Source organism: Scaptodrosophila lebanonensis, unplaced genomic scaffold, assembly GCF_003285725.1.
Source record: "Scaptodrosophila lebanonensis strain 11010-0011.00,11010-0021.00 unplaced genomic scaffold, SlebRS2 tig00000024-arrow-pilon, whole genome shotgun sequence".
Lineage (NCBI taxonomy): Eukaryota > Metazoa > Arthropoda > Insecta > Diptera > Drosophilidae > Scaptodrosophila > Scaptodrosophila lebanonensis.
The window spans coordinates 20,848,636-20,869,631 of NW_022060538.1; the positions used below are offsets into that span (position 1 = coordinate 20,848,636).

The following is a 20,996-nucleotide window of genomic DNA, read 5'->3' on the forward strand; positions in this document are numbered from 1 at the left end:
AACCGGGTGGGCAACGCTTCGCGTAAATGCAGCCCTGATGCAGCTGTTTTACTCGTCGTGCCGTAGTGTGTGTGTATTTTTTAGAGTTGTTTCTAAGATGGCGACAAAAACGCGTCTTATGTGAATGCAATAACAACAAATTAAGTTTTATGGGGATTAATGTGCGTTAATTGTATAGAAAACAATTGAAAAACAGAGCTGAACAAGTGCAGATTATTTTACATGTGAAATTTTGTGCAAAAGTGTAGTGAAAATGGCCACAAATATGTATCGAGTCGGAGGTGAGAAAATTTTTTTCCATACTCGCTTTTCTATCATCTTTCGTTATCGGCGCCTCGTCGCCGTCTCACGGTTTCGCCTGGCCGTTTTATGCGTGTGTAATACAAGTGTATGTGTGTTTGTGTCTGAGACTCCAGCGCAAGGAAATAATGAAAGTGCATTAAAAACTAAACCGATATCATATATTACAAAATTCCCCTCCCCCACATATGCATCATCTTGTTATCAATGATGTGTGAATTGTACTCGCAAATCGTCGAGTAAATTTGCTTGTGCTAGCGGCTAAAAAGTGTGTGCGGCCTTATTTCCATTTATTAACTTTTTTCTGTCGGTTTCTCATCATGCAGAGTGTGTGAGCCGTGGGGCTGTTTCGCGAGCTTTAACGACGTAGACAATTTTCAAGCGTTGGCAGCAAAAGCAATGGTTCTGTTTGTGTCGCGGGTGGGGGGGTTAGGGAAATGTCAACGAAATTGTCGCAGCTGCAAGTGTTTTGCCTATTGTTGTCCGATAAGCGTGCAGTAATAATGAATTTATAATTGCCACAGTGTGCTTAACTTTGCGATCTGTCCGTCGAAAGAGTGTGCCCATGTGTGTGTATGTATGTGCGTAATTGAAAGTGTATCTTGATTATCTAGCATCATGCCTTTAGCCGTGTGCAAGCGCCGTGTTTTCTTATGCTAATGAGCAAGGAAGTTTTTTTTGTGCAGCTTCTTCGTTCGTCAACTTCTTTTCCATACGCACTTTCCGCGCTGCTCTCGCTCGCTCGTACACACACATATACATATACTTTTGCGCACTTGGTCAGTCACGATGACGTTATTGTTGTCTTCACCTGCTTTGCCGAGTGCCAAATGCAAATGAACCGCAAATGGCTAATTAAAACAATCAAAATAAATAATAAAAGGCAGGCGACTATGTACATATGTATGTATGTAACGCATGTTCATGCGAAGGAACCCAGTGTGCATACATTAAAAAGTGTATTGCTTTTTTCTTAATTAATTTGCGTCTTGGGAAATTGTACACAGCCCCAGAATTTGCCTCCATTACTTATTTTCTGTTGCTTGGCCACGCAAGCACACGCACGCACACACACACACACACTCATGCATGTATATACAATCGAAGTGGGCGCAGATTCCCGGGGTCAGTCACGTCTAGGTCGAAAATTGGCAGTCAACACTTTCTATAATTTGTTATTTTTACTGAAATCGACGTATACTAGTTTGCAACAACAAATATAAATAATACAGAATTGGTCAATGAATCGTTACAAAATGCAAAAGACACATTTTCCTTTTATTTCTGTTGCCGATCGCTCCCCCTTTTTTGTTGTTGTAATTTTCTTCTCTATCGAGTTTCGTTGCCGTTGTTGCCGTGGTCAAAACCCAAGCAACGGTTTCTGCGACAGGTTCCAATGCAGCGAGCAACGCGATGTCGTTGCTGCCGTTGCACAGTGGTTAAGTAAATGTTCTCATGGTACGAAATGCAAAATGCTTGAACTCGATAGATAATATTACTTAAATATTTAAGAAGTATTTGATATTTTTTTATTTACAAAAAAATATATATAACCGATTCAATAAAAAAATCGGTCTTCAAAACTTATTGAACGAAACATATATGTATATAGATTTTTTTAAAACGTTTCAAGCTATATGGCTTATTCTTAGGAAAATGTTGCCGCTGACCAGTGTGCTACGTTATTGTTGTTGTTGCCAACATTGGTCGCTGCTTATGCTCACTCATGTTGCTGTTGTTGTTATAGTTGTTGCTGCTGCTTGGCTCGATGGATGGATGCCCACATTTGTATTTAATTGAGCAACGCGCATACTTTTGATTGTATTGTGGCCGTAATTAAGCGGCCTCTGTGTGTGTGTATGTATGTATATGCATGGGTATGTGTGCGTGTGTCTACCTGTACCGTCTGCTTGTTTTACACATCCAGATACATAGTTAAGTATAAAAGTGTGCGTGTGTGTTTGTATGCACTTTATTTGCGCACTCACTAATGAATGATTTGCCAGATGAAGAAGCGCCAATTAGTTTTACCATTTAAACCCTCTTTGGTCTCAATACAAGTACAGTTTAAAGCTTTATGCATGTTTGTTTGTTTGTTTCTTTTTTTGCAGACTACGTCTACGTTGAGACAACGCCGAATAGTCCCTTCCTGATACGCCGCATTGAGGAATTGAATAAAAATCCAACGGGCAATGTGGAGGCAAAGGTCATGTGCTTTTATCGGCGTCGTGACTTGCCCAACCCGCTTGTACAGCTGGCGGATAAGCATCAACGTAAGTAGAGCGGTAGAAATTGCTGCCTAATGTGCTACTCTTAAGTTTTCTTCAATGTTGCTCAAGACTGACAAAGTGAGGTTAGGTTTGTTTTCGGCGCGGCCTTCAAAAGTCATAAAGAGTCAGTCTTCCGTACTCTCTCTCCCTATTTTTCTCTCTCTCCCTCTCTTCGCGTTGTTAATGATACGCTAACAAAACGTTAAGCATATTTTCACCACAGAAACCGAACCGAAAAGCAAAGCTGTAGGCAAAACACATAGCCATAGCCAGACCAACTCGGCACCCAACCACCCAGCCACCCACACATAAACTCACACCCACACAGACCCAGACACACAGTCCAATGTGCAATGTGTCAAAGCAAGAATATTCGCCATCCAAGCCATCCATCCCTCCCCCACTTTGGTGGCTCTAAAACAGTAACAACAAAAGCCGACATCAAGAGCAACAAGAACCGCAATGACAACACCAACAACAAAAACAAGACAAATACAGCTTCGTAGGGTAGAGAAAGCGGAATCCCAGTATCCGTCGCATCCGCAACAACAACTACAAGAGCAGCAAGCAAAGCGCACATAAACATAATGTGTAGAGCTGCACTGTACCCAGTTGTTGTAGTATTTGTATTTGTTGTTGTTGTTGCTGCTGCTGTTTTCGGTTGCTGCTAGGCGGCGCCAATGCCCCAACCACCCTGCCCCCTCACGCTGATACTCGACTAGTAGGTAGACAGAAAGTCTACCTCGGTACGACTGAAAATGTGGCTGTTTCTGAATGTGTATGTGTGTGTGTGTGTGTGCCCAGCTCGCTGTGCAGGCACTCTGAAAATTTTCGTGTACAAACACACACACAGATACACACACGCACAAACGGAGAGGCGCGCTTTGCATTTATGTATACATACACACAAGCGCAGGAAACGCAACTGGGATGCGTCACCTCACCACCAGTAGCAGCAGCAGCAGCAGCAGCAGGAGCAGTCCCGAAATACAGCACTCCTCCCCCCACTCTGGCAACCCGACACTACTAACACCCACTCGAATTCGATACGTGACCGACCCAACCAATACACACACACACACACACACACACGCATATGCAGAACTACAAACAAACGCACAATATGCGCCCGACAATGGCCATTTAAAGATTCAACGCCCACGCATTCGCACCTATGCAGTTTTCATGTTGCTGTTTGCTATGTGCTGTGTGTTGTTGTTGCTCGCTGCTCCTTTTTGCGACGCTTTTCAGTTGCAAAAGCATTTCGACAATCAACAGAGAAAACAAACAACAACTGCAAAGCTATCGCATTGCGTGCGATACCATTTCTGACCAACTTGCTAATCATTCATTGTATAAATTAGCACAAAAACTATAAAGACACTAATACATAGCCACGCAACGTTTCTTGACTTGATTCCAAAAAGAAAAAAACTCAAAAAAAATACCCGACAAAAAGTAATAACGAAGTCTCCAGCGACAACGATGAGTAGCAGCCACGCATAGGACGTTGCAAAGTAGAATTTGTGGGGTGGTGGGAGGCTTAAATTCGTTCGACAGACATTTGTGCTGGCATATAACCCACTGTGCTACACCCGAATCCATACACCCACCCCCTCCCTTAACCCATCGATATACACAGCGAGCTGTACTGTACAGTACTGACTGTCCTTCCCCCCACCCCTCCTTGCCTTAGTTAAAATGCCAGCTCTCAGACTGTGTGTGTCCTATCTATGGCCGCCAAACATCTCCCACCCACCCCCGATAGATATTCTTGTTGCTGCTGCCGCTGCTGCTGCTGTCGCTGCCGCCGTTGCTTCTTCTTCTTCTTGCTACGTTACAAACACACCTACGCATTTTTCAACTCCAATGCAACACAGCCTGTTCGTGCTGTAGTTACTGGGTTGTATGGGAGTGTGGTTGTGTGTGGCTGAACTCATTGGACTTCCCCCCACCGCCCCTTTCCTCGTTTTGTTTTTTTATTTGCGCGCGCTGTGGCAGCAACCCCCTCATGCAGAGCCGGGAAGGACCTCCGTGTCGGCCCAGCAGACAAACTGGCACAATTTTCATGCCTCTTGGTATTAAAAATAAATTCCAAAAAGAAAAACTTTATTTTGTTGCTTGGCTTTTATACTTGGCAGTAGTAGCTGTACCTTCTAGCGTCTTCAAAGCCCACGCCCACACAGCTACTTATCACTGTTATCCGCATCTGTACTCATTGAATTTTGAGCACTTTGTTTTGCACCTAACCTCACTTTGTAGCTATATTTAGTTGCTTTTACCTTCTAACTTTAACTTATATGTTAACATTGTAAATACAACAAACCATTTCCACCCAACCAAACAACCAATCAAACAACAACAACATCAACAACAATTTAATGCAGTGGCAACCGCCGAAGACTCACCGCTGGCCACAAAACTGAAGAAAACCTGGCTTAGAACACCCGTGGGCGAGGAGCAAGCGGCACAAGCTGTGCTCGATCCCTCAATAGGTATTAGTCAATCACTCAATCAATCAAGACATTTCTACAGCTGTTGAACGTATCTAAGTCTATTAATCAAAAATCATAATCTAAAAAACCTTGTTGGGAATGCAAAAATTAGTTTTAAGGTGAGTTCACACGGTCAAAGAATTGAAATAGTTCGACGCACGTAAAAACTATCAAAAGATACTACTTCAATAAAACGAATTCTTTACACGGCTGAATAGTAAATTCAGAATAGTAATTATATCCAAACCGGCTTTGAATCGGGTTTATAGGGTTTCCCCTATAATTTCGCTTAGGCCATCATTATTGATATTTCTGTAAAAAGCGTTTAAAACGTGATATTAGCAGGAAAACAGAACATGTGATCCCTAGAAGTATGCTCCATTTTATTGCAATACCAATTTCTAGTCAGCAACAATCCTTTTAATTTTATTTAAAAACAGGAAAACCGCATACTTGTTAGAGAAATAAAATAAATAAATGTTTGTATTAATTATTTGCTTAAATAGTTAAAAATAAACTAAAATGTAGGTCATTGTCAGAAAAAGAAAAATGTTTTGCTTTCTTATCTTATCTTTTAATATTAGAGTAAGTAGTTTCACTTTTTGCGGAATAATTCATGAATAAAAATAATCATTTTCGATTGATAAAGAACCAATCAAAGTTGAATACAGAAAGATATTTTTATCAGACGGTTCTTTTACCGATGTATTTCTAGCATTAGGCAGATTATTTCCGATTATTTCAACATGTCGCGAACTCATAATAATGGTCTCTATAATTTCATGATGTTGAAAGTTAAAGATATTTTTATTTGCTTGTTCCGACTGGATCAGGTGAGATGGGGCCCGAAATTAAGCTTCTGCAATTAAGCCCTTACCAAAAAACAGGACTTTTATTGGGAACTTTTTAAATGCATTTTTATTGACAATGTGTGTGCCAATGATTTGGCTGTGTGAACCACTCTTGATTTATCTTTCATATGTAGAGTTTTTCTTCTGTATTTACTGTATGTAGTGTTTGTTTTAAATTGGAATAGTGCTGCAATGTAGATGAAAATTGATCATGCAACGGTTCTAATTGGTTCTTCGCCTCTACAAATAGTGCGATGCCCACAGCCGACACAGAAGACATGTAACCTTTCTAACACCTTCCGCTTCTCTAACTTACAGCTGCACTCGACGAGGAACGCACAAGTCCAGCGCAAGTATCCAATGCTGGCAGTAGTGCAGCTGCCACGGGAAATGCCAACAGCAACAATAACGGTGGCAGCGGAGGCGGCGGAGCCGATGCGGAGAAGAGTGAATCCTTGACCAGCAAGCAACGCTATCAAATCAAGCATCGCGAGCTGTTTCTGTCACGCCAAGTCGAATCGATACCCGCCACACAAATCCGAGGCAAATGCTCGGTGACGCTACTCAATGAGACGGAGTCATTGCAGAGCTATCTCAATAAAGACGTGAGTCGTAAATTTCCGCGTAGTAGTTCTTTACCAGCTCCGCTTTTGTTATTTTATGAACCACCGCATCATTTTCTAATAATTTACTTTTGGCCTTCCCTCCATCTTCGCACACAGGACACATTTTTTTATTGTCTGGTCTTTGATCCGAATCAAAAAACGTTGCTCGCCGACAAGGGCGAGATCCGCGTTGGCAGTCGCTATCAGTGTGATATACCCGCGAAGCTTAAAGACACCTCCACGGATGAGCGCAAGCTGGAGGAGTTGGAGTCGCTGGTGTGGACGCCAGAGCATACCTTGACGGATCGCAAAATCGATCAGTTTCTCGTGGTCTCGCGGTCGATTGGCACATTTGCGCGTGCACTGGACTGCAGCAGTTCGGTGAAACAGCCCTCGCTTCACATGTCCGCAGCAGCCGCCAGTCGAGACATCACGCTGGTAAGTACCAACGAATCCTTTGTCCCCAGCAACAACTATTCATGACAGGGCTAATGCTTTCAACTCCCAAACAACTCAACAGTTTCATGCTATGAACATTCTGCACAAACACGACTATTCAATTGAGGAGGCCATGTCCTCGCTAGTTCCTTCCACTGGACCCGTGCTCTGTCGCGATGAAATCGAAGATTGGAGCGCATCGGAGGCTAATCTCTTTGAAGAGGCGCTGGATAAATATGGCAAAGACTTTAATGACATACGACAAGATTTCGTAAGTTTTGATTACAACTCAAAGAATGTGCAACTTTAAAACATTGTTTCGTATATTATAGCTGCCATGGAAAACGCTTAAGCAAATCATTGAGTACTATTACATGTGGAAGACCACCGATCGTTATGTGCAACAGAAGCGCGTTAAGGCCGTTGAAGCGGAGCTCAAGCTGAAGCAGGTCTACATACCGCAATATAACAATGCCAAAGGCGGCGCAACCGTAAAAGCTGCAGCTGGTGGTGGAGGTAGTGGTGGTGGCGGTGGTGGCGGTGGCATCTATAATGGCACCACCAATGGCGGCGCCGATTTGTCGAATAATGGCAAACCGTGCGAATCGTGCGGCACAACTAAATCATCACAGGTGAGTTTGAATTTGATCGACAAATGTATCTCGAACAGATCTTAATGATGTATTCCTTCTACGCTTCACAGTGGAATCCATTCAGCAGCGGTCACATGGCGTGTCGCCTGTGCCAGTGCTGTTGGGATTATTGGAAAAAGTATGGCAGTCTGAAGTCCGCGCACAAGAGCGATGCAAACGATGGCGAAATCAAAAAGAAAGTAGTGCCGACCACTGTAGCTTCAGCGCCGACGTCAACAACTGCAACGGGCACCAACAATACCACTGTTGTGGACATTAACGACGATGATAAAGTCAGTGATCTTACAAACCGTCAATTGCACAGGTGAGTAGAGCTCTTTGAAGACGGCATTGTGGAGCAAGTAATTCATTGGCACTTGCCTTCAATCCATCAGGTGTTCCATTGTCAACTGTGGCAAGGAGTTCAAGCTAAAGACCCATTTGGCACGCCACTATGCGCAAGCGCATGGCATTGCCATTAGCTCCGGCTCGCCGCGACCGATAATGAAGACGCGCACTGCCTTTTACTTGCACACGAATCCGATGACGCGGGTGGCGCGCATCATTTGTCGCAACATTGTCAAGCCGAAGAAGGCGGCACGCCAGAGCGCGTACGCCATCAACTCGCTGCTTGTCAAGCAGGAATGTGAGTTGAAATTTGAGCTTCTCGTGATTAGGAAGTGTACCTAATTATGAATTCTACATTCCAGTTACAAACCGTATTAATGGCAAATCACCGGCAGAAATCAAAAAGCTGATGTTGCTCAAACCTAAGGATCGCGGCAGCGTTACCAAGATTGCCAATCGCTTGGGCGCGCCTGGCAGTGGACCACATGAGTGGCTCGTGCTAACGCCCAAGGATAAAATGCCCCAGCCTGATGTTGTCTCATTCCCTAAGCCGCCTAAAGCGGCCGACGGCAGTCTGGTCTATGAGCGTGTGCCGAATAAAACGCCCGAAGTAGAGGCGACTAAGGAGCTAACGATAATTCCAGCGCAAAGCACATCCACGTTACGCAAGCGTGCGCACGAAGAGCAGCAGCTCAATGGCACAGAGGGTATTATTTAACACAAAATTTTGCAATTAAAAATTCTCACATATTGCTGCTTAAATGCCTCCCACAGTGACAATCGTGCCAAGCGGGCCACCAGCCAAGCGACCCAATAAAGATCCCATGCCCTCGCACTGTCCCAGCCCCGAACAGTTTGCGGCCATGATGGCAGCATCGGGTCAGCCACTGTCCAGGCATCATGTAAGCTGCAGAGGACATCCCTAAAGAATCGTTTTAACCACTGTCTTTACTTCCAGTTAAATGGGAAGCAGAAAATTGCGCAAATGGCCCGAGGTGGCAACGGACGCAAACAGGTCATCAGTTGGATGGACGCACCCGACGACGTTTACTTTAGAGCCACTGACATACACAAGTGAGTAGCTTTGAAAAGATATTAGTAGTAGGGTTTTAGGAAAACACACCTGGAAAATAGACAATATTAATATTGTATGTATGTAATACGATCATTACATATTGAATTTGCATGTATAGTATAATTGTATTTGTTTTCGTTTAATCGATGCTGTTATTGGTCTATTGGTTCGCTAGTAAACCAATTTACAGAGAACGCGGTTTTTTTTAAAGTTTCTTCATACATTATGAAAAATTAGTGCCTAACCATTTCAATCACTTTCCGTGGACTTTAAATATTCTATACAACGGGTTTCGGTCCCACCTTTTCAAAATAATCTTTTAACGACAGATTTTGTATTTCGATTATGACGAAGAGCGTGGTTTTCGATTTATTAGTAATTATCCTAAAAGACTGGACTGATCGTTTCGACGCCTTACGTCAGTTATTATGCCCCCGACGAAGTGCTTCGAATGGGAAGCGCAGAGGAGGGCCGTGCTTTTAATTATTGCTTCAATATCCATAAAAAAAATTAATTATAAAGTAAGGTTATAGAATTAACCAGTTTTTGTGTAAAAAGAGACAAGGACCGAACGTATTGGATAGTTTCTAAAATTTCGGAAGGAAATACACAAAACATAACCAACGATATTCCCCCACATTGCAGGAAAACGCGTAAAATACTCACTGCCGTGGACTTGCGTCGTGCGGCGCGCAAACCTTGGCGCAATCTGCCCATCAAATCGCTAGCCCCGGAGCCAAGCAGCAGGCCTAATAAACCAGAAATTGTCATACTAGACTGACCGGCGTCGGCAGTGGCAAATAAAGCAACAACAGTAGTAGCAGCGGTAGCAGCAACAACCTCAACGCCAATAGCAGCAGCAGCAACAACAACAACCAAGTTGTTGTCGTCGTCGTCGTCGTCTTCAGCAAACACATACGAGCAGCAGCATCAACAGCAGCAACATTTGAAGCAGCATCCACCATTTCCATATACCATGGATGCATTGCTAAACTAATCAAATGACTCGGGAAAACGCTGAGCTCTGTTTTAAGAAGTGGCTTGCCATGTATATACATCCCGCATGCATTATACAAACACATACAGACATTAGCACACCCCCCAAACACACACACACACACGCACACACACACCACACACAACTAGCATAGAGAAGAGAGTTACAGCATCACTGTATGACATTGGTACGTGTTCAGCAGCAACCGCAACAGCAGCAACCACTTTAATAGCGCTTAAATAATTGTCTTTTTTTAAAAAACAAATAGTAAGATAATAAGTGTTAAGATCTACAGTAAACAAAACAACCGCAAAACATAATATTTATGATATTTTATATATTTTGTAAACCTTTTAATCTCAATAATATCGTACACAACAAACAAACCCAAAGCTACACTGCGAGTGTAGCTGGAAATCAAATTGAAGATCTTTAATTGTTGTAGTAGGCATTTGACTTCGGCTTTCTGTGAAATCATTTTAATATCTGTATTGATCCTCTTTTTAATGCATACATACATACATATTTGTATGTAGGAAATTCTTATAAAGTTTTTATTCCTCATTCAATGGCATTTATGTGTTTGCCTACAAACAAAACGTATGTTCTAATATGTTGTACTTCCCCTAACTAGCTAAAAAACCAGATACGTAAATTTGAAATTCGAAGGCCTACACCGTTTTGAGACATTGTTAATATAAATGTGACGTGCAAAATTGTTTAAAAATTTTATGATTTTACGCTGTAACTAATAATATATTTAAAAAATAAAAGAAGAGTTAAAGAGAACGGAAACTGTACAGTAAACGGAATATATAACGTTAAAATTCGAATAAAATTTATTTTCATAATTTATGCTAAAAGAAAAAGTTAAAATAATTTCGAAAGCGATACATCCAGCGATACACATCCACAACACATACACGACGCATACATATATAAATACATATAGAATATTGACTTCGCATAAAAATACATGTATAAGAATTTCAAATGCATTATACATTTAATAATGTATGTATTGATAACATAAACAATTTCGCATATAACAAGAAACAAGCTGCGCTGCATCTTTAGTGTGGAGCAGCAATGCCGCAACCATTAAACAAAAATCAACAACAAATAAAAACAAAAACCATCTATAAAAACAATTGATTGATAAACAAATTCTAATTTTAAGCCAATATACTTTTAACTTTACAACCTAAGCCATTTTGTAAAATAAAAAAAAATTCAAATTAAAAAATGTTAGTTAAGTGTAAAAGGAAGGCAACAGTAACAGCAACAGTCACAGTAACAGCAACAAGAACAACTAGATTAGTAATTATTGTCAAGAGCAGCCCCAGGAAGCAGACACGACCGCCAACAGGTACAGGATTATAGTTCTTTCAATTGGCAATTGGAGCAAATAGCAAAAGTAATAGTAATGAGAATAACCGAGAGATAAGCAACAGAAGCAAATCAAACAGAGCTATATACATAATTATATATGTAACTATATATTTATTATATAAAACATAAACACAGCACATACTTTGCGCATTGCATGACTACAGTTTGCTGTATGAAGGCAGTCCGCATATACAAGTACATTTTTACAGAGCAAGAACAGATCAGATCAGATAACGATGTGAATGCAGAGATGTTGGGAGGGAGACAAGAAAACGAAAAGCCGAAAAACAAAACGTTTTCCAAATAAAGTTTTGAAACTTAACATTTTTCCTAAAAATATACATAAAGTCAACTTTTATTTAGCATATAACAAACAATATATTGGTATAAAAAGGTATTTTAACAAACAGAATGCAGATTGCTCGGCTACTTGCCATCGTAGCTGGCAATGCACAGCGAAGCGTTCGTGCCACCAAATCCAAACGAATTCTTTAGCGCAATACGTCGACCATCCGACCAGGCGCAGGATTTGCGCACCACATTCACCAGGACGCCCTCATCCAATTTATCGATGTTAATCGATGGCGGTAATTTGTTCTCAGCACAAGCGTGCACCACAAATAGGGCCTCCAAATTGCCAGACGAGCCCAGCAAGTGGCCATGTGCGCCCTTGGTGGAGGAGACGCGCACCTTGGGCAAATGTGCGCCAAATACACGGCCAATGGCGTGAGACTCGATGCGATCACCGGTGGGTGTTGATGTGGCATGTGCATTTACATAACTAATGTCCTCGGGTGCCAGGCCCGCATCCTTTAGGGCACGCTGCATCGCCAGTGTGGCGCCGGCGCCATCCTCACTGGGCGAGGTAATATGATAGGCATCTCCGGACAAACCATAGCCTAGCAGTTCCGCCAATATGGGTGCGCCTCGGGCACGGGCGTGATCTAACTCTTCCAACACAAGAACGGCGGCGCCTTCGCCCATGACAAAGCCATCGCGGGAATTGTCAAAAGGTCGTGAGGCCACTGCGGGATTGTCATTGAAGGCCGTGCTTAGAGCGCGCAGCCTGCAAAAGCCGGCGATTGAAAGCGGATCAATGCAAGCCTCTCCACTACCCGCCAGCATAACATCTGCATCGCCATGGCGTATGAAGCGCAGAGCATCGCCGATTGCATGCGCCCCAGTGGCACATGCCGTTGAAACGGAATGATTCGGTCCACGTAGGCCGTGTCGCATACTGATATGACCACAAGCCATACTGGGCAGAAGACGCGGCACAAAATAGGGGCTGACGCGATTATAGCCGCGTTGCAGTTGCTGCCATGTGCCGTACACTTCCGCCAGGTCGAACATACCCATTCCCACGCAAACCCCGAAACGTTCGCGCTGCTCCTCGCTCAGTTCCTTGGGTTTCAGTTGCGCCGTCGCTAGTGCCTCCTCTGCGGCCAAGACAGCAAACTGTGTGGCAGGGCTCATCAGTTTTATATCCGATTTGCTCAGATGTTTGTCCAGTGGCAGCCCTTCGCGCTGGATTTGCGCAGCCACTTGGCATGGCAGACCCTTGAACTCTTCACCCAGACTAGAAATAGCCGAATCACCAGCTAACAGACGTTCCCAGGTCCCGCGCACATTATTGGCCAAAGGAGTAACAGCACCGCTGCCCGTGATGACCACCCGACGTCGTGCAGCCTGCCCGGAGGCATGGCGCATTTGTATGGCTAAAACCTTACGCGCTAATAAACGCATTTTCACAGTGCAAATGTACAATGCGGCTGTAATCGAATAAAAACACAACAAACAAAGGCCGGCAAAACAGCTGACTGGCGAAACACTGCTGCCATACCAAGTACAATAAGCGAACACCCAAAGGCCGGTAGAACAGCTGTTTGGAGTAACAGTGTTGCCAGACAACACTATATACTCTTTTTGGTATTATTCAATGGTAATCATGTAACGAGAATTTGAAATAGGAAATTGAATGTATTTGGTATTGAGCGGTGCTTAATTAATCTAAAAAAAAAGAATGTTTTTGGTTTTTAGAACAGGAACGGCGTGATCGGCCTTGTTTTAATCGTCGTCAGAATAGTGCTTACATCGGGCAGCATCAGCAACTTATACAAACGTTGGGAGCTAAAATAATGTGCATCTGTGCTAATACGAGTATGTTATATGAGTATAATAGACTTACTTTTGATCGCAGGTGCAGTCGATAAAAGCTCTTGCCAGGCCATTGACAACGTGCCGCTGGAAAATCAAACTGTGCACCAAATAGGCCAAATTGCAGGGTATTAATAGCTTGGCCCAAGGTATGCTCTGCAACAATGTTAGTGGACGCTGAAACCGTTTACTGTCCCTAGAGTCGCACGCACAAAACCTCTGCCAGATCACTTGGGTGGCTATAACCACCGCGAATGCCATGAAGGTTAGCCGATTGAGCAAAGCAAAGGCACTGCCGCTCACAAATGCAGCCAACCTGTTTATGTGTCCCAGTGTTAGCCTGCCCACCAGTAGAAACTGAATAAGCTGCAATAGGCGTTAATAAATACATATTGGCAAATCAGATCAATGAGACACCTCACCTTGTAAATGGCTATATAAGAGACGATAAAACTGGTTGATTTCCACTGCAGCTGTGAGGGTTTGCCCTTGCCTCGAAGATAGCCGTTAAGGAGATCCACAGCCAAACCAATGCCAAAATACTTGCTAAGCTCCTTCAACGCCAGCTTGGTGCGCTCAGAAAGTGTCAATTTTTGATAATCCACGGGCAACAAGTCTGGCTTTATGAACCAGAAACCCGAGTAAAGCTGTGCTTGTTGCTGACACAATATAACCATGGAGCAGAGCATAAAGACAAGAGTTTGTGCCGATCGAGACTGCACCAGGCGAGCATTCGATTGCCGCAATAAACCCTCCAGTGCCTGCGAATGTCTTCAATAAGTTCATTTGTTTAGCAAATCAGAAACTTTTTACCCACAGCATGTGTTATGCCTGTGCCATAGAATTGCAACAAACGAGGTGGCATCCACCAAGTGAGCTGTGAGGCCAGCCAACAAGATAGATATGGCGTCAAGATCCGCACGTATCGGCCATATAGGCGTCGTCCAATGCACATAAGATAGAATGTGAGTGCATTTATGCATGATGCAAAGGTCGTGGCCTGCGCATAGTACTTAAAGGTTGACAACAGCTTCTTCCTGTTCATTTGGCGCCACTTGAAGAGCGGCGGAAGCTGCAAGGGCACACAAGCATATGAATACTCTTTGACGCACAACGCCACCTTTAGAGCGCTTTACACACCAGCAACAAGGGCAAATAATACTTCGCGCTGGACACGTGATTGCGGTACAAGTTCCACAGAAACGCCTCCGTACAACTTTGTTCCGGCAAACTGTGCAAAATACGTGCACAATGCACGCGGTTCAAAGGCCACTCAAAGATCTTGCTTAGCCCGACCATTTCTCGGCGGTGTCTCGCTAACTACTGCTACTGCTACTGCTATGGCCGGTGGTGCCAGTGGTGTGCCACCCCAAGCCCATTCGTTCTCAAATATGCAAAACATTTGTCTTTTATAAAACAATTCGCAAGTACTTATATATGTATTTTTGTTGCTATACAATATGCAAAAACAGAACAATGGGCTCAGCCCATGGAAGAGGGCTCCAACAAACGCATCCGCTTCTGTAAGTTGCCAGCACTGTGGAATAAACAAACACAAACATAAATATTAAACGGGCCAAGAAGGGTAAAGAAATTATCTTCGTTTCCCCTTAATGTGTGTGTGGACACTGTTGGCGAACACTATATTGTTTTATCTGATTTTATCTGCGCTCCGATGTTATACTTGTATATAAATTCTTTTTTATGGAAATTACAAACTTACACACCAAACACAATTCAGCCGTACACTTGTTAGTATAGAGAATAACGAGGGAGGTGGATATGGGAACATGTATTTAAAGTGTCAGCCTATACCATATCCCATACTTGCAAGTATTTGAGCAGAGACCTACCCCTATTATGTCAGGTACGAAATAACAAACGGTTTTGGACACTTTTGACCCAAAGGGCTCCAATATTTTCCTCGACTTTACCGAATCTTTTGTGTTATCTTCGAATAACGTGATTATAATTCTGATCTTTATATGCGGATGTACATATTACGAGAGCTAGAAATCCATCGGAAATATTTGCGAAATCTCAACAGAAATGTGGCATAAACCGTAATTTCCGAAATTATATAAACTCTCTGAGATTTAAGTTCCACCTTATACTTGTATAACTCTAAGCCTGAAACGCACTTACTAGTTAGCCGTGGTGCTATCAATGATGATGCCCGCCAAAACACTGACCTTGCCCGGCTCAAAGACGTAGTTGTGTATGAGATAAGCTAATGCTAGCGGAAAGATCACATCACTGTAGCCAAAACGTGACTTTTGTTTCTTCAGATTCGTTTTGTTTTTGTTGTAAGCATTCCAGAGAGTACGCATGGCTTCCAGTAGCGCATAGCTTAAAATGGACAGCTTGGGATAACAAAGATAGCTGAGTCCCCCAAGAAAGCTGGCTATAATATGCTTCAAAGAATCGCTTGCCGCAGGTTTACGTTTAAGGTAACAATGTGAAGTCTAAGAGAGAAGAGCCGCTCAATAATCTAGGAATATTCTTCTCAGCTATTCAGTGTACTCGCCCTATATATGGCCATATAGCAACTGAGCCATGTCGCTGATTCCAGGCGCAACTGCTTAAGACTCCAAAGCCCAGTTTTGGCGCAGCCTATAAGCATTTTGAAGACATCCATAGCCAGACCAATCAGGAAGTAGTTACGCACACCTTGTGCGATATGCGATCCACAGTCCCGCTCATGACTGCAAGAAGTCAAAGCCGCTGCATCTGGTGGAGGCATTCGATCTGGTGTTAGAAACCAGAAGCCATTGTGTAAACGTCTCTGCTTGCCGTGCAATATGAGGGCACTGCAGCACATAAAGAGAAGGGTTTGGAGGGTCTTCGAGGCACCCAAGGCTCGGGTCAGTGGATTGCCGCGCTGCAGCAAAAGACTTTCTATTAACTGAAGAAAAAATCAGAGTTAGGAATTTTAAAAGCAACCTTTCACAACAACTCCAGGCCATACATTTTTGCACGAGTAATGCAAATATTAGTTGAAAACTAACTCACAGATTGAAAGATGGCCGTGTGCTGCAATCGCTTGACCCTTGGCGTCACACCGGCAATAAAGGCTGCTCCGAAAGCGGAGGGCACAAAGAGCAAAGTGTAAAGGTGAAATTCTCCAAGGGCTTGTCTGTAAAGATTGCTTTTGAAAATTGAAACCATTCAAATATTCACACTCGTATTCCTCCTAAGGCCAGAGGAAAAACCGTCCACAACACTTGCATCGGTTAACTCAATAATTTCATCTCATCACCGTAAAAGTGTCAATATAAACAACTACAAGTATATATAGGTGGTATACACAATTTGTTTGTTAAATATTAAAAAGAAATCATTCAAACCCTGGGGTGATGCGGTGTTAAAATCTAAATACATACTTAAGCTAACTAAAATTAAATCGCTTAAATAGGGCGCGAAGTAAAACCTCTTCATACGAATACATACATATATGTAAATACACAAGCAATGTGCAAGAAATATTTTAATTTCTGGAATAATTCCACAAATTTGAAAGTTAAATTAAGAAGAATAAGGAAAGGTAAAAGAAAGGCAAAAAAAACCTACTTCAGCTCTAGTGCAGTGAATGCTTTTTTTTGTCATTTAAAGTGACTCAATGTTGCGAGGATAATTTTGTTCAGGAATAGAATTTTTAACATTTGTAAGTGATATATGTTTAAGGTAGTTTTCCCATGGATGTCTTTGTCAGAACTGGGCGCAATTGAAATGGGAGCATTCGGGAAGCACCAGCTTTCAAATGGAAAAAGAAACACCAAACATAAAATATAATAGTTATAATAAAAAAATACAAACAAATGAATAAGCTCCTCCTTTTTTGAAGTCGGTTGAAAATGGATTTCTACTTAAAGAAATAACTTTCAGGGTTAATCAGCCTGAAGGCCTTCGTTGCTCTGGCTATACATATACTTGTATATGTATCAAATTTTGTGATTGAGGACTAAAATAAATAAATAACTTACATGTATGTATGTATTTTCTTAAACGGAGGCAAATTGAATTATTCCCATTTTTAGAAATATTTTGTTCATATGCAAGACTCACTTAATACTTTCACATATAATCCCATAAGTATAGTAGGACTTAAGAAAATACACCTGGCAGAAAATTCGAAATATATTCCTAATGTTCAGGGCACAGTTCACTTCACCCATTTTTTAAAGAAACAAAGAAGGAATCTCTAAAATGTTGTCTTATTTTCGAGTGTATCAATAGCCAGAGCGTGTCTTAATTGAAATTCTCTCACTTACGAACCGTAGCGCACACACGGACGTGGATATGAGGCAGGCATTGACCAGGCCACCAAATATCAGCTGTGCATAGTAGGAGAGGGCATCCAAGAGTACTTCTAGGGAATACCCCTGGAGTGCTCGTTTCAGAAAGTGCAGTAGAGCCACCGGTATATAGTATTTGGCGTTGGAGGCGATGAAGCGTCGGACGTTGATGAGCGCCGATCGCCCGCAGCTGTGCGGATGCAGCAGCTCGTTGCAATCGCGCCAGCCGAAACGCTCGACAAAGACCTTGCTCGACACAGCCATGACGCACAGCCTGAAGTTCGAAGTGAGACTGAAAGCAGTGAGTGCTAGTGCGAGTGCGAGGGTTGGCCTTCGTGCCTTCGTTGCTGTTTCTAATCACTTGCTAATTTATTTTCAAATACATATTCAATACAATTTCAGAATAAATTTTGAGTGTGTGTTGCTCTGCAAGGGAGTATGGTGTGGTTTGATGAGGTCTGTCTGCTTACTCCACCTCTTCGACGGTGGGATATGAGGAGCAGCTGCTGCGCTTTTTGGTGGTGCTCTGTTTCTTTGAGCCGTCACTGAGCAGCTTGGTCATGATGGGACTGCAGATGCGCTGGCACTCCTTCAGATGCCGTTCGTACTCAGCCTTATCGGCCTGATTATTGCTGTCCAGCCATGACATTTCCGTCGCACACTTGACCCTCACCTTGACGCGATCCTCGTCACGCAGCGCGCCACTCGGTGCCTCATCGACGGTCTGCTTGCAGCTATAGATGTATGTCTCCAGTGCATTCCTTGCCTGAACGCGCGCACGTTGTCGATTGTCCTCGTCCCGATACTTTTCCGCATCGGCCAGCATTCGATCGATTTCGGCCTTTGATAGACGACCCTTGTCATTAGTAATGGTTATCTTTTCCGACTGTCCAGTGCTGTTGTCCTTGGCGCTCACATGCAAAATGCCATCGGCATTTAGATCGAAGGTCACATCAATTTTGGGCGTGCCACGAGGCGCCGGCGGTATGCCATTTAGATTGAATGTGCCCAGCAGGTTGTTGTCCTTGGTCAGAGCGCGCTCGCCCTCGTACACCTGTATGGTCACCGCATTTTGGTTGTCACTGTAGGTGGTGAAGGCTTGCTGCTGCTTGCAGGGAATGCGTGCGTTGCGGCCCACCAGGTTGGTCATCACTCCGCCCGCCGTCTCTATACCAAGCGAGAGTGGCGTCACATCCACCAGCAGGACGTCCTGTATCTGTGAGCTTCCGCCGCCTGTGATGATAGCTGCCTGCACGGCGGCACCGTACGCCACCGCCTCATCCGGATTGATGGACAAGTTCAGCTGCTTGCCGCCAAAGAAATCCTGCAGCAAACGCTGAATCTTCGGTATGCGGGTCGAGCCACCCACCAGCACCACATCGTGGATGGCGTTCATGTCCATATGGGCGTCCTGCAACGCGCGCTCGACTGGCTGCAGGGTGGAGCGAAACAGATCCATGTTTAGCTCCTCGAAGCGTGCTCGCGATATCTTCGAGTAAAAGTCGATGCCCTCGTGTAATGCGTCGATCTCCACCGACGCCTCCGTGCTGGAGGAGAGTGTGCGCTTGGCCCGCTCGCAGGCAGTTCGCAGTCGCCTTATAGCTCGCACATTGACTCTGAGATCTCGCTTATGCCGCCGCTTGAACTCATCCACAAAATGATTAACCAGTCGATTATCAAAGTCCTCCCCACCCAAGTGGGTATCCCCAGCCGTTGCCTTCACCACAAACAGAGAGCCCTCATCGATACACAGTATAGATACATCGAAGGTGCCGCCGCCCAAATCAAAGATTAGCACGTTGCGCTCTCCCTTAAGATTTTTGTCCAGCCCGTAGGCCAGAGCCGCTGCTGTTGGTTCATTGATAATGCGCAGGACATTGAGACCCGCTATGGTGCCCGCATCCTTTGTAGCCTGGCGTTGGCTGTCGTTGAAATACGCTGGTACTGTGATTACCGCGTCCTTAACTTTTCCGCCCAAATAGACCTCCGCGATTTCACGCATTTTTGTCAAAACCATCGAGCTGATTTCTTCCGGTGCAAAACGCTTGCGTTCTCCCTTAAACTCGACCTCGATCTTTGGCTTGCCACCGTCGTTGATCACTTTGAAGGGCCAATGTTTCATATCTTCCTGAATCTTGCGGTCATCGAATTTGCGTCCAATCAAGCGCTTAGCATCAAACACTGTGTTCATGGCATTCATGGCAACCTGTTAAAGGGAAATGTGCATTGTTATCTATTCACCGGGATTTTCATTCTGTTTCAGTCCCCCACCTGATTTTTCGCAGCATCGCCAATTAAACGCTCCGTTTCATTGAATGCCACATAGCTGGGCGTTGTCCGATTGCCCTGATCATTGGCTATGATCTCTACCTTGTTGTGTTGCCAAACACCTACGCACGAGTACGTTGTGCCCAAATCAATACCAATCGGCGGGGCCGGCATTCTGCGGACGGCTTCTTAAAGCAAGGACTGCACCAATCTCCTGACGCCAACTAGAACGAAAGACCCACACAAACAGGAGAATTTTGCGGCCCTAAACTGACGGATAAGAATTTTGTTACATTCGAAAGTTGTGAAGGATAACTATTGCTTTAAAGCCTGACACCTTGGACTCAGCTGGCTAAGATTTAGGAAAAAACAGGTAGCTACTTTTCAATAAGAGCTATCCAGACGCTACAGAGAAGTAATATAGAACTGCTTAAATGGTAAATAAACTAAAGCTCCTTTGCGATTCTCATACCAAGTACCTAAGCGCTGGCAAATAGAGAACTAAATTGTGAATTTTTTGATTAATTAAATAATAATATTGTGGACTTTAATTGTGAAATTTCTTATAAATTAATTCTGGCTGCCCTCCTCTGCGATTCTCATACCAAGTACCTAAGCGCTGGCAAAATGAGAATTAAATTGTGAATTTTCTGATAAATTAAATAATAATATTATGAAATTTCTGATGAATTAATTTAAAATATTGTGACCGCCCTCCTCTGCGATTCTCATACCAAGTACCTAAACGCTGGCTGTTCCAGAATTTATTTTGATTTTTTGTGGTAAATTAAATAATAATATTGTGAAATTTCCTATAAATTAATTTAAAATATTCTGGCTGCCCTCCTCTGCGATTCTCATACCAAGTACCTA

The 20,996-nt window shown here is 43.4% G+C and overlaps 4 protein-coding genes across 8 annotated transcripts; 1 reads left to right on the top strand and 3 right to left on the bottom strand.

Annotated features, from left to right (window-relative positions):
• The first annotated feature begins 113 nt into the window (after positions 1-113).
• On the top strand, positions 114-10,331 carry LOC115621868 (metastasis-associated protein MTA3). 2 transcript variants are annotated; one of them, XM_030515688.1, is made up of 13 exons: positions 114-281; positions 2,412-2,573; positions 4,958-5,065; positions 6,235-6,521; positions 6,639-6,959; positions 7,042-7,230; positions 7,292-7,591; positions 7,663-7,916; positions 7,987-8,237; positions 8,302-8,646; positions 8,714-8,841; positions 8,898-9,013; positions 9,660-10,331. In XM_030515688.1, exons 1-13 carry the CDS (start codon positions 254-256, stop codon positions 9,793-9,795), a joined length of 2,625 nt encoding a protein of 874 aa, XP_030371548.1. In that variant the 5' UTR covers positions 114-253; the 3' UTR covers positions 9,796-10,331. The 2 variants fall into 2 exon arrangements, with proteins under 2 accessions (XP_030371548.1, XP_030371549.1); XM_030515689.1 differs by lacking the exon at positions 4,958-5,065.
• Positions 10,332-11,756: 1,425 nt separating this feature from the next.
• LOC115621869 (3-oxoacyl-[acyl-carrier-protein] synthase, mitochondrial) lies at positions 11,757-13,320 on the bottom strand. The gene has a single exon (XM_030515691.1). It carries the CDS (start codon positions 13,147-13,149, stop codon positions 11,830-11,832), a length of 1,320 nt encoding a protein of 439 aa, XP_030371551.1. The 5' UTR covers positions 13,150-13,320; the 3' UTR covers positions 11,757-11,829.
• A 43-nt stretch (positions 13,321-13,363) lies between these two features.
• On the bottom strand, positions 13,364-18,120 carry LOC115621870. 4 transcript variants are annotated; one of them, XM_030515692.1, is made up of 6 exons: positions 17,836-17,965; positions 14,701-15,097; positions 14,378-14,632; positions 13,983-14,321; positions 13,592-13,926; positions 13,364-13,533 (listed from the first exon to the last, which is right to left on the bottom strand). In XM_030515692.1, exons 2-6 carry the CDS (start codon positions 14,857-14,859, stop codon positions 13,440-13,442), a joined length of 1,182 nt encoding a protein of 393 aa, XP_030371552.1. In that variant the 5' UTR covers positions 14,860-15,097; positions 17,836-17,965; the 3' UTR covers positions 13,364-13,439. The 4 variants fall into 4 exon arrangements, with proteins under 4 accessions (XP_030371552.1, XP_030371554.1, XP_030371553.1 ...); XM_030515694.1 differs by lacking the exons at positions 13,364-13,533; positions 13,592-13,926; positions 13,983-14,321; positions 14,378-14,632 and adding exons at positions 15,706-16,025; positions 16,088-16,441; positions 16,573-16,696 and having other exon boundaries at positions 14,968-15,097; positions 17,836-18,120; XM_030515693.1 differs by lacking the exons at positions 13,364-13,533; positions 13,592-13,926; positions 13,983-14,321; positions 14,378-14,632 and adding exons at positions 15,706-16,025; positions 16,088-16,465; positions 16,573-16,696 and having other exon boundaries at positions 14,968-15,097; positions 17,836-18,120.
• A 79-nt stretch (positions 18,121-18,199) lies between these two features.
• Positions 18,200-20,435, bottom strand: LOC115621092 (heat shock 70 kDa protein cognate 2). The gene is made up of 2 exons (XM_030514626.1): positions 20,127-20,435; positions 18,200-20,061 (listed from the first exon to the last, which is right to left on the bottom strand). The coding sequence occupies exons 1-2, from the start codon at positions 20,295-20,297 to the stop codon at positions 18,322-18,324; spliced, it is 1,911 nt and encodes a 636-aa protein (XP_030370486.1). The 5' UTR covers positions 20,298-20,435; the 3' UTR covers positions 18,200-18,321.
• Between the last annotated feature and the right edge of the window lie 561 nt (positions 20,436-20,996).

What these genes read in the sequence shown, in the direction of transcription:
- LOC115621868 (XM_030515688.1), top strand. Translation starts at nt 254, where the DNA reads ATGGCCACAAATATGTATCGAGTCGGAG. An exon ending in ATGACATACGACAAGATTTC is followed by an intron (nt 7,231 to 7,291) that starts GTAAGTTTTGAT and finishes CGTATATTATAG; the next exon opens with CTGCCATGGAAAACGCTTAA. An exon ending in ACAAACCGTCAATTGCACAG is followed by an intron (nt 7,917 to 7,986) that starts GTGAGTAGAGCT and finishes TCAATCCATCAG; the next exon opens with GTGTTCCATTGTCAACTGTG.
- LOC115621869 (XM_030515691.1), bottom strand. Translation starts at nt 13,149, where the DNA reads ATGCGTTTATTAGCGCGTAAGGTTTTAGCCATACAAATGCGCCATGCC.
- LOC115621870 (XM_030515692.1), bottom strand. Translation starts at nt 14,859, where the DNA reads ATGGTCGGGCTAAGCAAGATCTTTGAGTGGCCTTTGAACCGCGTGCAT. An exon ending in ATTATTTGCCCTTGTTGCTG is followed by an intron (nt 14,633 to 14,700) that starts GTGTGTAAAGCG and finishes GTGCCCTTGCAG; the next exon opens with CTTCCGCCGCTCTTCAAGTG. An exon ending in GCACAGGCATAACACATGCT is followed by an intron (nt 14,322 to 14,377) that starts GTGGGTAAAAAG and finishes AGACATTCGCAG; the next exon opens with GCACTGGAGGGTTTATTGCG.
- LOC115621092 (XM_030514626.1), bottom strand. Translation starts at nt 20,297, where the DNA reads ATGCCGGCCCCGCCGATTGGTATTGATTTGGGCACAACGTACTCGTGC. An exon ending in GCGATGCTGCGAAAAATCAG is followed by an intron (nt 20,062 to 20,126) that starts GTGGGGGACTGA and finishes TCCCTTTAACAG; the next exon opens with GTTGCCATGAATGCCATGAA.